The 14137-nt window shown below is 34.2% G+C and overlaps 1 protein-coding gene across 1 annotated transcript; it reads left to right on the forward strand.

Annotated features, from left to right (window-relative positions):
• The first annotated feature begins 1218 nt into the window (after positions 1–1218).
• LOC134235810 (uncharacterized) lies at positions 1219–9135 on the forward strand. The gene is made up of 5 exons (XM_062717980.1): positions 1219–2890; positions 2978–3145; positions 3713–8296; positions 8606–8667; positions 9055–9135. Exons 1-5 carry the CDS (start codon positions 1219–1221, stop codon positions 9133–9135), a joined length of 6567 nt encoding a protein of 2188 aa, XP_062573964.1.
• Positions 9136–14137: the final 5002 nt, after the last annotated feature.

The following is a 14137-nucleotide window of genomic DNA, read 5'->3' on the forward strand; positions in this document are numbered from 1 at the left end:
CTTAAAGGGTTGCTTTTATAATTTTGACTGCAGGTTAAATACAATACCAATGTACACACAGTTCTCGATAAACACGATAAAAGAAAATTTTTATGGAATACCACAATGGTTAGGTACCATATAGCAAGTTTTTTTGGCGGGTGTAAAATTTGGTGTTATGCATGCTCAAAGGTATGCCAATAAATTGGTGTAATTTATTTTAGCTGACAGAGTTTCAGCGGTTTGCAGATTAACACTAAGATGAGTATTGACTATTTTTAGCGATTAAAATTTTAGCGGACTACCATCAAAATGCCAAAATAAGCTAAAATTAGCACCCCACTAAAATAACCCGCTACACGGTATGTAATTTGGACTTATTGCACAAAAGCTATGCCAGTATATTTTGTTTTTAGCGATTAAAATTTTAGTGGACTACCATCAAAATGCCAAAATAAGCTAAAATTAGCACCCCACTAAAATAACCCGCTACACGGTATGTAATTTGGACTTATTGCACAAAAGCTATGCCAGTATATTTTGTATACATTTATATGGTACATATAATTTCTTAAATGTGTGTCACATGTTCAAGGTAAGTCTTGTGTGAAAATGGTTTACAAATTGCATATAACTTGCGTTTCTCATAAAATGATTGATTGTATGTTATTTAACAACCCTCTGAATTTTTCATTCGTATGAGATGCCACCACTTGCAAGTGGAGATCTACAAATTTTTGTACAATACTTGGCACTCAGGGCAATTTAGCAGTGAGGGATCTTTTTCATTCCAGCACCTACAGAGACACAGGAGCTCTGTTTAAAGGGTCTCGTCCAAGCGATCAGTCTCCACATCCCACAGTGGGATTCGAACCAGCGAACTAAGGATAAACTCCTTAGTGTGTGCCTTTAACCACTGTGCAACACAAGTGACCTCTTTAAATGAATGTTGTCATATGTTTTGCATGTGATTTTGAATTTAACTTTCAGGTTTTAAATTTTTTCAACTTTCTGCTTTCTTTAATTTGATTTGTGCTACAAACTTAAAGTACCCCCGGTAAGTATATATTTTTAAAAGTATCTGCAATGTAGTTTCGAACAACTGCTCTCAAATCTGAAAGTGTCAGTGATGGCAGCATTATGAATTCGAGAATGTGTGTTAGTATCATGTGTAGGCTATGCTGATCCTTATTATATACTATAGATTATAACATTGTTATGTTTTTTGTAGATCACAGAATGCCTAGGAAGAAGAGCTGGAAGAAAGCTGCTGTGAAGAAGACGAAATCTTGTAAGGCAGATGTGGGTGACAAGTACCCCACAGATGTTGGCCACGTCCAACCATCTGTGCCTCTGGGTGTAGGCCACGTCCTAACACCTATGACATCTGTACCGGCAGGGGTGATCTCTACCACCCCTGTGACAGTGGTCTCTGCGGCTCTCCCTGAGACCACTTTGACTGAAACTATGCCTCAAGTGTTGCCTCTGGCTCAAACTATACCTCAAATGTTGCCTCTGGCTCAAACTATGCCTCAAATGTTGCCTCTGGCTCAAATGTTGCCTCAAAAGTTGCCTCAAATGATTACTCTGAATTCCTCTCAGTTGCTTACTCAGAATATATCTCAGATTACAACTCAGAATATTACTCCGTTTACAATGAACAATATACCAAATGAAACAACACATGCACTGCAAGGTAATTGTATGCATCAGAATTCAGATAATCTCGTGTTTGGATCCTTCCATCAGGGAAGCATGAGGTTTTCATCATTTTCAAGAGGTAATCAGTGTACATGCAATTCACTTATGATGTTGTCAAATTCATATGAAAATTTTTCATTTACTAGTTCCTTTTTAGATCAGACTCTGCTCAAGGGAGATAATTTGTACAACACAGCTGTGAAGAATCTCCAGAGTGCTGGAAATTTTAAAAGTAGGTTACTGATGTTTGATGAACTACCACTTCATATTGATTCTGGTGAAAATCATCACATTGTTGACAAGTTTGATACATTGTTTGGTTTATTAGTTACAGATGATAAGAGAAATCAAATTCAAACTCTACATGAATGTCTGCAACAAGCATTGGGGTTATCTAGATATGTATTAATAATGATTGGCTCGATATGTTCAGCACTGTACAAAGCTTCAGACAATGATTTTTATTTTTTTGACTCGCATTCTCATGGGGAAAATGGTTTGTCTGAATGTGATGGAAAGTCTCTGATGAGACACAGTTGCTGCTTAGATGATTTGTTAGGATTTCTGTATGCAATGTATGAAAGTATGCACATTGAATTTGCAACTGAGTTTGAAGTGATGCCTGTTGCCTTTCGCACACTTATTCATAGCTTCCCTAGTAATAATCAAAGTACACATCAATATTGTAGATTAGATCAGTTAACAACAACTGCTCTCACAAACAAACAATCTGCTGGTACCAATACTGGTCACTTAAAAACAACAGCGATAAAGAAAGATAAAAAGGATTACATGAGAGAATATATGAGAAACAAGAGACAGGAATCAGAGTTCAAACAAAAGGAAAGGGACAGTAAAAGAAACAAAAGACAAGATCAAGAGTTTAAAGAAAGGGAAAGGGACAGAAAGAGAAACAAGAGACAGGATCCAGAGTTTAAAGACAATGAAAGAGACCGTAAAAGAAACAAACGACAAGATGCAGAGTTTAAAGGAAAAGAGAGGGACAGTAAGAGAAACAAGAGACAAGATCCAGAGTTTAAAGAGAAGGAAAGGGACAGTATGAGAAACAAAAGACAGGATCCAGAGTTCATAGAAAAGGAAAGGGACAGTATGAGAAACAAGAGACAAGATCCAGAGTTCATAGAAAAGGAAAGGGACAGTATGAGAAACAAGAGACAAGATCCAGAGTTTAAAGACAGGGAAAGGAACAGTAAGAGAAACAAGAGACAGGATCCAGAGTTTAAAGAGAAGGAAAGGGACAGTATGAGAAACAAGAGACAGGAACCAGAGTTCATAGAAAAGGAAAGGGACAGTATGAGAAACAAGAGACAAGATCCAGAGTTTAAAGACAGGGAAAGGAACAGTAAGAGAAACAAGAGACAGGATCCAGAGTTTAAAGAGAAGGAAAGGGACAGTATGAGGAACAAGAGACAGGAACCAGAGTTCAAAGAAAAGGAAAGGGACAGTATGAGGAACAAAAGACAAGATCCAGAGTTTAAAGACTGGGAAAGGGACAGTAAGAAAAACAAGAGAAAAGATCCAGAGTTTAAAGACAGGGAAAGGGACAGTAAGAGAAACAAGAGACAGGATCCAGAGTTTAAAGACAGGGAAAGGGACAGTAAGAAAAACAAGAGAAAAGATCCAGAGTTTAAAGACAGGGAAAGGGACAGTAAAAGAAACAAGAGACAAGATGCAGAGTATAGGCATGATGAGCAAACAAGAGATTTAAAGAAGAAAAAAGAAATGAGACAAAATTCTAACCAGTTAGAAAAAGAAAGATTGAAGATGAAAGAAAAGAGAAAAAATGAAGAGTATAGATCATCAGAAAATATTGCTGCAAAACAATCAAAAGCACACTCACGGGGGAATTCGGACTATATTGAAACTGAAAAACAAAGATACAGAAAAAGTAAATTTGGAGTTGATGCAATTGAGTGTGTTGACAATTTTCACAACAATGTAAGATTGGGTCCTGTGTTTGTATGCACATGTTGCCAACAGACATGGTTTCACGAAAGTGTTTCAAATGTAGATAATGTTTTGTTGCATGCTGAAATCAAAAGGAAGTATTTTACTAATACAAAGTCTGTAAATGGGCAGGAATGGATATGCAACACATGCAATTCAAGTTTAAAAGAAAGTCGAACGCCAAAACTCTCTATTGCAAATGGAATGACATGGCTTCAAAAACCAAGTGAATTAAATCTGTTACCATTGGAAGAAAGACTCGTATCCTTAAGAATTCCCTTCATGCAGATAAGAGAATTACCAAGAGGAGGGCAGTATTCAGTAAAAGGAAATGTTGTAAACGTGCCAGTTGACATTCAACCAACAATCAACAGTCTTCCCAGGAGACTTGATGAAAATATTACAATACCTGTGAAGTTAAAAAGGAAACTATCTTTTCAGCACTCTTATTGTCATGAAAATATCCGACCTACAAAGGTTCTGATTGCTTTACATTGGTTAATGAAAAACAGTGAATATTATCAGAATTCAAACATAAACATAGATGACAACTGGTTCCTTGAGGTCACCAATTCCGCAAGCGAATTAATGAGAGAGTTTATAGAGGGTCACACCAATCAAGATTCAGCAATGCATGACCAATCAGATGAATCAGACTCTGATGAATTCTGTGAAGTTGATAGTGGTAAGGATGGAAATCGTGATACTTTACTAGACAGTGACTCGTATGACATGAATCAGATCTTCACATTTGCTCCAGGAGAGGGACAGCGACCAATTAGTTTGTATCAAGATCAAATGGCTGAGTATTTGTCATTTCCTACAATATTTTGTGGCAAAGGAAGGGTAGAAAACGATCAGCGTCAAATACCTGTTTCATATGCTGATATTGCCAAGTGGGAATTACGAAGTGTTGATAGACGTGCTGCACAGTCGGTACCAAATTTGTTTTTCAAATTGAAAAAGATTCAACTAAAACAGGTAACAGACAAATGCAATTTAGCCCTTAGAAAGTGCAAAACAAAGGGGAAAACCTTTACTGCAAATGAAATAAGAAATCCTGATCAAATCAATGACATTGTTAGACACAATGAGGGATTTTATGTTTTCAAACAGTTGAGAAATTCTCCTCCTTATCTTGAAACAAGAAAGAAAGACGTTTTTGCAATGATACGACAGCTTGGTCTACCAACTTGGTTTATGTCCTTTTCTGCTGCAGATACACGTTGGAATGATCTGATCAGAGCATTAGGAGTTTTAAACGATGACAAACAGTACACAGATTCTGAAATTGAGAGCATGACATGGACTGAAAAGTCAAAGTTAATTCAGAAAGATCCGATTACATGCACAAGGTATTTTGATCATCGTTTTCGGACTTTTTTGAATACTGTGCTTAAGAGTGATCATCATCCTATTGGTAAGATACAGGACTTTTTCTATAGAGTTGAATTTCAACAGAGGGGATCACCACATGTTCACATGATTGTTTGGATTGAAAATGCTCCAAAATACTTAGAAAATGATAACAAGGAAATTGCTGCATTTGTTGACAGCTACTTGAAGTGTGAAAGGAATACAGAAGACAATTTGACAGAATTGCAGGTTCATAAACACTCACAAACATGCAAGAAAAAAGGAAAGGCTGTTTGTAGATTTGGATTTCCACTTCCACCACTCCAAGCTACTATGATATTAGAACCTTTGGACAGTGACATTGATAAATACAAGAAAATGCACAAGACTATGCAAGACAAAGTGAATGACTTTAAAAATGGATGTGACATAAGCTGCACTTTCCAAGACTTTTTGCAGAATGTACTACAACTTTCTGAAGATGATTATATAAAATGCATCAGAAGTTCTTTGAGAACACCCAAGGTATTTTTAAAACGTAAACCCTGTGACTTGAGAGTGAATGCTTACAACAGTACTCTTCTTCATGCTTGGGCAGCAAACATTGATATTCAGTATGTTTTGGATCCATATGCTTGTGCAATGTACATTGTCTCATACATAAGTAAATCCCAAAGAGGAATGAGTGAGCTGCTGAGTAGAGCTGCTAAGGAAGCAAGAGAGGGCAATCTTGACATTAAGAGACAAGTTAGACACATTGGAAATCAATTTCTTAACAGTGTTGAAGTTGGAGCACAAGAAGCTGCATATCTAGTTTTGCAAATGCCCCTTACAAAAGCATCAAGAGATGTAATGTTCATAAACACATCTCCAGTTGATGACCGTGTAATACTTGTCAAACCTGATTCAGAACTTGAAAAGTTGAATGCTAATTCCACAGACATAGAATGCAGTAACATAGTCAAAAGATATGCAAAACATCCAAAACAACTTGAAAACTGGTGTTTAGCTGACTATGTGTCACAGTTAGATGTAGTTTTCCCAAAGGAAAGTATAAGTGAGCTGTCTGAAATGGAAACAAATGATGATGAGAAGCACCAGTCAGAAAATGAAGATAGTGGAAGTGATACTGAGGGTGAATTTAAAGAAGACAGCACATTAGTTGTGTTGAGAAATGGAATTAAAATCAAGCGCAGAAAAACACCAAGAGTTATAAGATATGTGCGTTATAGCTTAAAGACAAACCCAGAAAATTACTATAGAGAAAAACTAATGCTGTTCACTCCATGGCGAAATGAATGTTCTGATCTTCTGTGTGGACAGCAGAGCTTTGAGCAGTCATTTAACCAGAAAAAATTTTTCTTGGCTCAGAAAATCAAACAGTATGAACACAATGCTGATGTGCTTGAGCAGGCAGAACAGATGGCGCAGGATGATTTGACAGAAGCATATGATGAATTAGCTCCTGGTACTCAACAAACTGACGCAGATGATGAATATGAAGGAAATGTTGATTCTGAAACATTCGTTCACTTTAATCCAGAAAGGCCAATTGAACAGAGAGAGTATGATATAGGAAATGAAGTTGGAATTCCATCAACAAGACAATTAAATGAACAGAGTTCTGTTAGATTACCTGATGATGAGTATTTAAAGCTTGTAGCCAGTTTAAATTTGAAGCAACGCGAATTCTTCAATCATGTTATGCAATGGATCAAGTCTAAACAGGAACCTATTCATGCATATCTTTCAGGAGGTGCAGGAGTTGGGAAGTCAGTGTTAATTAAAGCGCTTTATCAAGCTTTACATCGGTATTTATGTGCTAAGGAGGGTGAAAATCCAGACGATATACGAATTCTTCTTTGTGCATACACTGGTAAAGCTGCGTTTAACATTGGTGGTCAGACAATTGCTTCTGCATTTCACCAGAAAATTAACCAAAGGCAGCAAAATATGCATTGTGATGAACTCAACACATTTAGAACTAAATACAGAAATTTGTCAGTTGTCATCATAGATGAAATTTCAATGGTTGGCAATGCAAAGTTGGAATTTATCAATGGCAGACTTCAGCTTCTTACTGGTTTGAAGAGGCCGTTTGGAGGCATCAGTATTATTGCTGTTGGAGATTTCTTTCAACTGAAACCAATTATGGATGGCTGGATTTTTCAAGATTTAAAACAAAATGCCCAAGCACTTGCATGTAATCTTTGGAAAGAAAACTTCACCTTATTCGAGTTAGATGAACTAATGCGACAAAAGGATGATTTAGAATTTGCACAGCTTTTGAACCGTCTTCGTCACAATGAGATGACTTCTGAGGACTTGGATATAATTCACAGGTGCATCATTGCTGAAAATAGTCCAAATTATCCACACAATGCTCCCCATCTTTTCACAATGAATGCAAAAGTAGATGAATATAACAATAAACTTATAGAGCAACTTCCTGGTGAAAAAGTTATTGTAAAAGCTGTTGACAGTGTCCTCCAAGACCACAGTAAGTCTGTGAAAGACCGACTACTCAGATCATTGCAAAATCAAGATGATGTTAGCAAAACTGCAAATCTCATGACAAAACTAACTCTAGCCATTGGAATGATATATGACATTACAGTTAATATTGATGTTACTGATGGCTTGACAAATGGTTCATCATGTACTGTATTTCTTGTTGAAAACAGATTACCTGGTGTATCAAGGCCAAGTATAGTATGGGTGAAGTTTTTGGATTCTGCATTAGGGAGAATTGCTCGACAGAAATACAGACATCTTTTCCATGATGGTGTTATGGATGATTGGACACCGATATTTGACTGTCAGCGATCTTTTGTTTTCAATTCAACTACATATCAAAGAATACAGTTTCCTTTAAGACCAGCTGCAGGTAAGACAATTCATAAGGCTCAGGGCTGCACTGTTGATGAAATTGTAGTAGATTTATCTCAGTCAAGGATAAGGAAAACACCCCACATTCATTATGTAGCTCTTAGTAGAGTTAGATCTGTTGACAAATTGCATATTCTGAATTTCAATGAGCAAGCATTAACTGTTGATGATAAAGTTGTAGAAGAAATGGAAAGAATGAGGAAGGAAGCACCTCTAAAGCTGTGTTATCTTCCATTGTACAAAACAGAGCAGAACAAACTAAAAATTATGTTTAATAATGCAAGATCTCTTCACAAACATTTTGATGAAATTAAAAATGAACCCAATGTTGTAGCATCAGATGTTATTGGTTTTTCAGAAACAAGACTAACCATCAATGATGAACAGAATTTTATGATGGAAGGTTACTTGACTTTGTTTAATCATGAAAAGAGAAGTGACAGCAATCGGCCTCATCATGGAACAGCATTATATGTTAAACAAGACCATTTGATGACATGTATCTCAAAATTCAGTAACACTTTGCTTGAATTCATCATAGCTTTAATAAATTTCAGAGACCTTGGAGAAGTGCAGATAGTTGTTTTATACAAGTTCCCAGCATGTTCTTTTAAAGAATTTGAACGTGAAGTTATGTTGCACTTGAAACCTTTTGTAGACACAGAGAAAAAATTGATAATTCTTGGAGATTTCAATTTTGATTTGTTTACAGGTCACAAAGAATTTCTGAACTTTATGAAGTTGAATTTAAAATGCACACAATTGATCAAAAAGGTAACTCATGATTCAGGTTCACAACTTGATTTGATTTTCACAAACTTCCCTCATTGTGAAACTGATGTGATTGAGGCATATTGGTCGGACCATAAAATGATTTACTGTACATATTCTTTATAAATCTGATATAAGGGACGCAAGAGTATTTATTTGGGGGAGATACGTCATCTTGTCCCCTCTCCCACCTATCGATGTGCCAGTGTCACTTAGTGACATTTGGTACATTGATTGCTGTATACAGGGTTATATTCGCCCTGGCTGTGTTATTTTCAGCCTTTCACACAATTTTTTCAGCGTTTAAATTATCCCCACTCACAGTATTATTGAAGAAATCATACTACGTGTTCTTTTAATTTACCCTGTTTTAAATTTGTCTTACCTCAGATGGATGACAGTGGGAAAAATGAAATGGGGCGAATATTTCCCTGTATACAGTATCTTATAGACACCAATTACTTGATGTAAAATCTTGTTTGTTTTTAGTAACTTTAAACTATTTTTTATATGTATGCATTGAATAGCCTTAAAAATTTGCAAATAACTGTACTAAAATGATTGTACTAAACAGGAATCCTTCATTATGAATTTTTATTGTGGGTTAATTTTTAACAGACAATAAATGTACAAATAATTGAATGTTGCATGTTAAGGGAAATTTATGTACCATCAATAACAATCATTCATGTAAAAAAAAAATGATGATCATTGTATATATTATGTGTTAATTAATATTTAGAAATTATGAATATACTGTATTGATGTTTGTGAGATAATAGTTTTACCCTTACTGTTTAGATTCTTTTCTTTAATGATTATACATATGAATATCATGAACTTGTATTTTGAATACCGGTATACATGAAATATTTTGAGATTACATGAATTGTTTACAAAGTTTACTTTAAAGAAAATAATGAGTTCTGCTTAATAATGATTAGAGTTGCACTTGCATCAAGTAATTGGTATCTTTGATATATGTTCAACACTGTATTCTATAATTTTATGAAGTAAATTCATCGAATATTACCGGCATCTGTTCATATAAAATTTTGCTGTATAGAAATATTGTAAGTTTAAAAATGTTACTATGTCTTGTGTCATTTAGTCCCTGCTGAACAATACTGGAGTACATGAGAGTATAAATTTTTACAGTGTATATGAATTAATATTTTTCCCAGAGCAAATATTTTCTTTTAACATCATTTACATGTATGTTCATTGTATATATGAAACTTTGTGTTGAAATAATTTGTCTTGAATTTTTATCTTTTTGGATTTTTTTTGTCTTAAAATGTTAAGTTTATTGTATTTTTGTATTTCAAGTCATTCAGCTTTAAACATTTACTTTTACTAGCTTTAGCTTATACCTGTGTAGAATAGGAAAGCAACCTGCATAATCAGACAGAAACTGACAACTCATTCTAAGCTACTAGTATATTGCTGATTTCAGTTAACTCCATACTAATTGATATTTAATTTTCTCCAGCATTGAGATATTTAATATGTGACCACCATTATATTATAATTTCATGAGAATCGACTTATACCCAGGTAAGTATGAAAAGAGGGGGTCAATGGCCAGCCCGTAAAGGGAGGTAAACCTACCTCTTTATAACATTACAATTTTTCCTTTAAAAGACAGGGAAAAAAAGGTGGATCACTATAATTTCTCATGACTGGGCTTTAAAATCAAAATTATTGATTGCAAAAATCTTAATCACTCCATTTTGGAATATTACCATCAAGTTTAGGTTATCTGATTCCTGCAGGTACTCCAATTACCGGTAAATGTTACTTATTAAAAATTCTTTAAAAATAATAGTTGATGTTCAAAGTCAGTGTCATATAATTATTCATATAATTATTCACTTTCAGTTGGAATCTTTCCAATTTTCGCTTTCGTTATGTATAGGAAAGATTTACTATTAAGTGAACTTAAAAATAAATACAGTATATTTTGTATCTTTCAAACGATTACCTTGATGTATTTAACTTTCCTCTAAACAAATTTTGAACTGTTTAAAAAGCATCTATGTTTACATGTAATGTTATTGTCAGGAAGTTTTGCATTTCTGTCACAAAATTGTTGCAATATTGCATATTTGATACTGTGATTATATATGTCTGTTGAAATCATATGAAATTTAGATAGTTGATTGTTATTAACGCTTCTTAGTTTTCATTATATTCTCTACTAATTGTCTGATAAATTTTCACCAAATCTGTTGAATTTTGTAAAGAAATAAAAGTAAAATCTTATTCGCATTTTCTGTTTTTATTATACTGTAAAATCACATATTTTCGTGGGGTCAAATTTTCGTGGTTTGAGGAAAATTTCTTGGTTCGTGGGGATTTGATTTCGTGGATCAAGAATCAATAAGTACTTATGTGTGTGAAATTTTACATTTCGTTGTAGACATGAATTCGTGGGTCTTGTCATACCACGAAAACAACGAAAATTAACCCCCCACGAAAATTTGTGATTCCACAGTAACTATCATAGCTAATGTTACACCCCCCAAAAAGGAGAGAAATGTTATTGTTCAATAAAAGCATAGTACACTTCAGAGTTGACAGTACAAGTGCTATATTCCGCAGAAATACTGAGATTGACCTCTTTATGACTAAATTGATAATGAGGTACACTGTAAGCATTAATTAAGCACTGGTTGAAAAGAAAGCCATTCTAAACAATTTTATGCTCAGATCAAGCCCAATTACAGAAAATGAATAAAAAGAAATTCATACTCAACATCTACATGCATAATTCTTGCAAGTAAAGGTCTTACACTCAGGTGAGCGATATGGCCCCTGGGCCTCTTGTTTCTATTTTGAAATGTAGTGGTGAACACCGTATCAGTGATATTCTTTGGAAGGAAATTTACTCCGTAAAATCTAGCTGTGTAAACGATGGTTTCTTTTGCTTTGAAATACTGAATGTGCAATTAACCAATGTGAATTTAGAGAGGAAATTTACCCTGTAGATTTTTGCTATTTTCAAATTGTATTTGTAGTGGTGAACACTTTATCAGTGATATTCTTTGGGAGGAAATTTACTCCGTAAAATCTAGCTATGTAAACGATGGTTACTTTGGCTTTGAAATACTGAATGTACAATGCACTAATGTGAATTTAGGGAGGAAATTTACTCTGTAGAGTTTTTTTCTATTTTGGAATGTAGTGGTGAACACTTTATCAGTGATATTCTTTGGGAGGAAATTTACTCCGTAAAATCTAGCTATGTAAACGATGGTTTCTTTGGCTTTGAAATACTGAATATGCAATGAACCAATGTTAATTTAGAGAGGAAATTTACCCTGTAGATTTTTGCTATTTTCAAAGTGTAATTGTAGTGGTGAACACTGTATCAGTGATATTTTTTGGGAGGAAATTTACTCCGTAAAATCTAGCTATGTAAACGATGGTTACTTTGGCTTTGAAATACTGAATGTACAATGCACCAATGTGAATTTAGAGAGGAAATTTACTCTGTAGATTTTGTGCTATTTTCAAATTGTAATTGTTGTATTGAATACTGTATCAGTGATATTCTTTGGGAGGAAATTTACTCCGTAAAATCTTGTTATATCAAGGATAGTCGCTTTTGAATTGACTACTGTATGTTAACTGTATCAGTGTCATTTTTGAGAGGAAATTTACCCCGTAGATTTTTGCCTTTTTTAAATTGTAATGTGGTATTGAAAACTGTTTCAGTGTTAGTTTTTGGGAGGAAATTTACTCCGTAAAATCTAGCTATGTAAACGATGGTTTGCGTTCTTTAAACTTTTGATATTCACCAATAAATATCTTGTAAACTGTGTTATTTGTTGAGTTTTGTCAATACCTAAGGGCAAAATGCTTAAAACAGAAAAAAAGATTTTCTGTTTTGATTTTGGAATGCGTTCATTCTACTTAAACTTTGGTGTACATGTACACGTATCATCTATGCCTTTCATCTTATAGGTATTTATTTTTTATGTAACATTACTATGTTGTAGTACCTCCTAAAACGGTCATTACCGTTACAATCTGACACGGTATTTCAAAGTACATGAAAAAGTTCTATGGATTTTTTTTAAATCTGACCAGCAATATGTATGGTCAGCCATGCAACCAAAACACGCCAAATACGAGGGCTGTTCAATAAATGTCATTATATAGTATTCGGAAAGAAATAATAAACCCCGCTTTTTAATGTTGATGATTTCACTTAAATACTCTCTTTTAATTAAGATACATGTCCGTAGCATTTTTATTCAATTCCTAATTGTTTTAGAACACATTTTTGAGTATGACCCTTCGTATACTAGAATATGGCAGATCCTATGACTTCCTATACTTGTTTTTTCTTCTGTCTGAAAGGTGTTGTTTTACAAGTTTGGTAAATAAAACAAATCAAATGTTGAAAGGTCTGGTGAGTATTGTTGGTATGACAAAACATTAACTTTCTGTTTATCCCCCCCACCCCTAAACAACTTTGCTCTTCATGGCCTGTCATGAAGAAATTTAATGTAGTGGATTACTGATTCTGGTTCCTTTCTCTCATAGACCTTTCAATTTCCTGCAAAAAAAATGCTTTCCAGAAATTTAACTGCCTCCCGAATAAGAATTTGAACAACAACACCACTAATATTTAAGAAAATTGCATAGAAACCTGTTTTTGTGCACTTGCAATTCTTTGCTCTTCTCAGCCCTTTGCTATTTTGTCAAGTGAATCTTATTAATGTTAATTTAATTTGAGGGTTTTAAGTAATGGATTCAAGTTTCATTATCTGTTTGAATTTCAGACAAACGTGGACAGTTTCTGATTTTTTTTTAAAAATAATTGTTTAGATATTTCTACACGCTGTCGTTTTCACTCATTTTTCAAAACATTGGGTGATCTTTGAGTACAAAGCTTTTTTACTATTAAATGTTTCTTCAAAACACTGTAAACTACCTCCAAATTGATGCCTATCAAATTTGCTACGTGTCTTAAAGTCAATCAAATAATAGGCAAACATAATCAGTGATAATTTGATGAATTTTCGCAAATAATACATTGTTTGTTGCAAGTCCTTGTCGTCAAGGATAATACCGGGTATCCATTTTTGATGCCCATTTTATCATTTCTGTTCTTTGAAATCAACCTGCTTGTGTGTCTATAAAACAGACATTGGTTGATCTAAATTTCAGTAAATATTTCTTTGGGATTCTAAACAAGTTTTACAACAACTTTATAGAAGCATTTAACTTCACTCTAGTTTACTGATTCTTTACCATTCATTTAATGCAGTGTCTCGAATAGCCCTTGTTTTCTAGCTTCCAACAACAAAACTATGTGATGAAAATTGGTCACATGAAGTGTTATCAATTCATTAAAGATTCAATAATGAGAGAAAGTCAAGCTTAATGTCATATGATTTCTATGTTGTATGACATCCAGCTGATGACATTATTTATTGAATAGCCCTCGTACGCCGATCTT

This window comes from Saccostrea cucullata, unplaced genomic scaffold (genome assembly GCF_032062105.1).
Source record: "Saccostrea cucullata isolate Sc308-1 unplaced genomic scaffold, CSIRO_AGI_Scuc_v1 ctg115, whole genome shotgun sequence".
NCBI classification, from domain to species: domain Eukaryota; kingdom Metazoa; phylum Mollusca; class Bivalvia; order Ostreida; family Ostreidae; genus Saccostrea; species Saccostrea cuccullata.